Source organism: Acanthisitta chloris, unplaced genomic scaffold (genome assembly GCF_000695815.1).
Source record: "Acanthisitta chloris isolate BGI_N310 unplaced genomic scaffold, ASM69581v1 scaffold4639, whole genome shotgun sequence".
NCBI lineage: Eukaryota > Metazoa > Chordata > Aves > Passeriformes > Acanthisittidae > Acanthisitta > Acanthisitta chloris.
In genome coordinates this window covers 21,113-21,410 of record NW_008691836.1, presented here as the reverse complement: position 1 = coordinate 21,410, position 298 = coordinate 21,113, and the positions used below count along the sequence as shown (strand labels likewise).

At 63.8% G+C, this 298-nt stretch overlaps 1 protein-coding gene across 1 annotated transcript in view; it reads left to right on the top strand.

The window, feature by feature from the left end:
- LOC103809539 (angiomotin-like protein 2) overlaps positions 1-298 on the top strand; it is a gene marked incomplete at its 5' end in the record, with an annotated part of 2,668 nt that overhangs the window by 1,229 nt on the left and 1,141 nt on the right. The window contains 2 exons of the mRNA XM_009082377.1: positions 9-38; positions 146-294. Coding sequence (XP_009080625.1) covers positions 9-38; positions 146-294 — 179 coding nt within the window. The remainder of the gene's footprint in view (positions 1-8; positions 39-145; positions 295-298) is intronic.

Below are 298 nucleotides of genomic sequence, written 5' to 3'. Positions count from 1 at the left end.
GCCTGGAGCAGGAGCTGAAGATGCTGCGGGCTCAGCAGGTGGGTGCTCCTTGGCTCTGGAGGGTGCCAGTGAGCTGTGGTGGGTGTTGGATCATCCCAACACCTCCTCATCCTCACTCTGGGCCGATTTTGTGCTGCTGCTGCAGAGGCAGGCGGGCGCTGCAGGCGGGGGGACGCCGGAGCTCAGCGCTCACATGCTGTCAGAGCAGCTGAGGGAGAAGGAGGAGAAGATCCTGGCGCTGGAGGCTGACATGACCAAGTGGGAGCAGAAGTACCTGGAGGAGGGCACCATGAGGCCG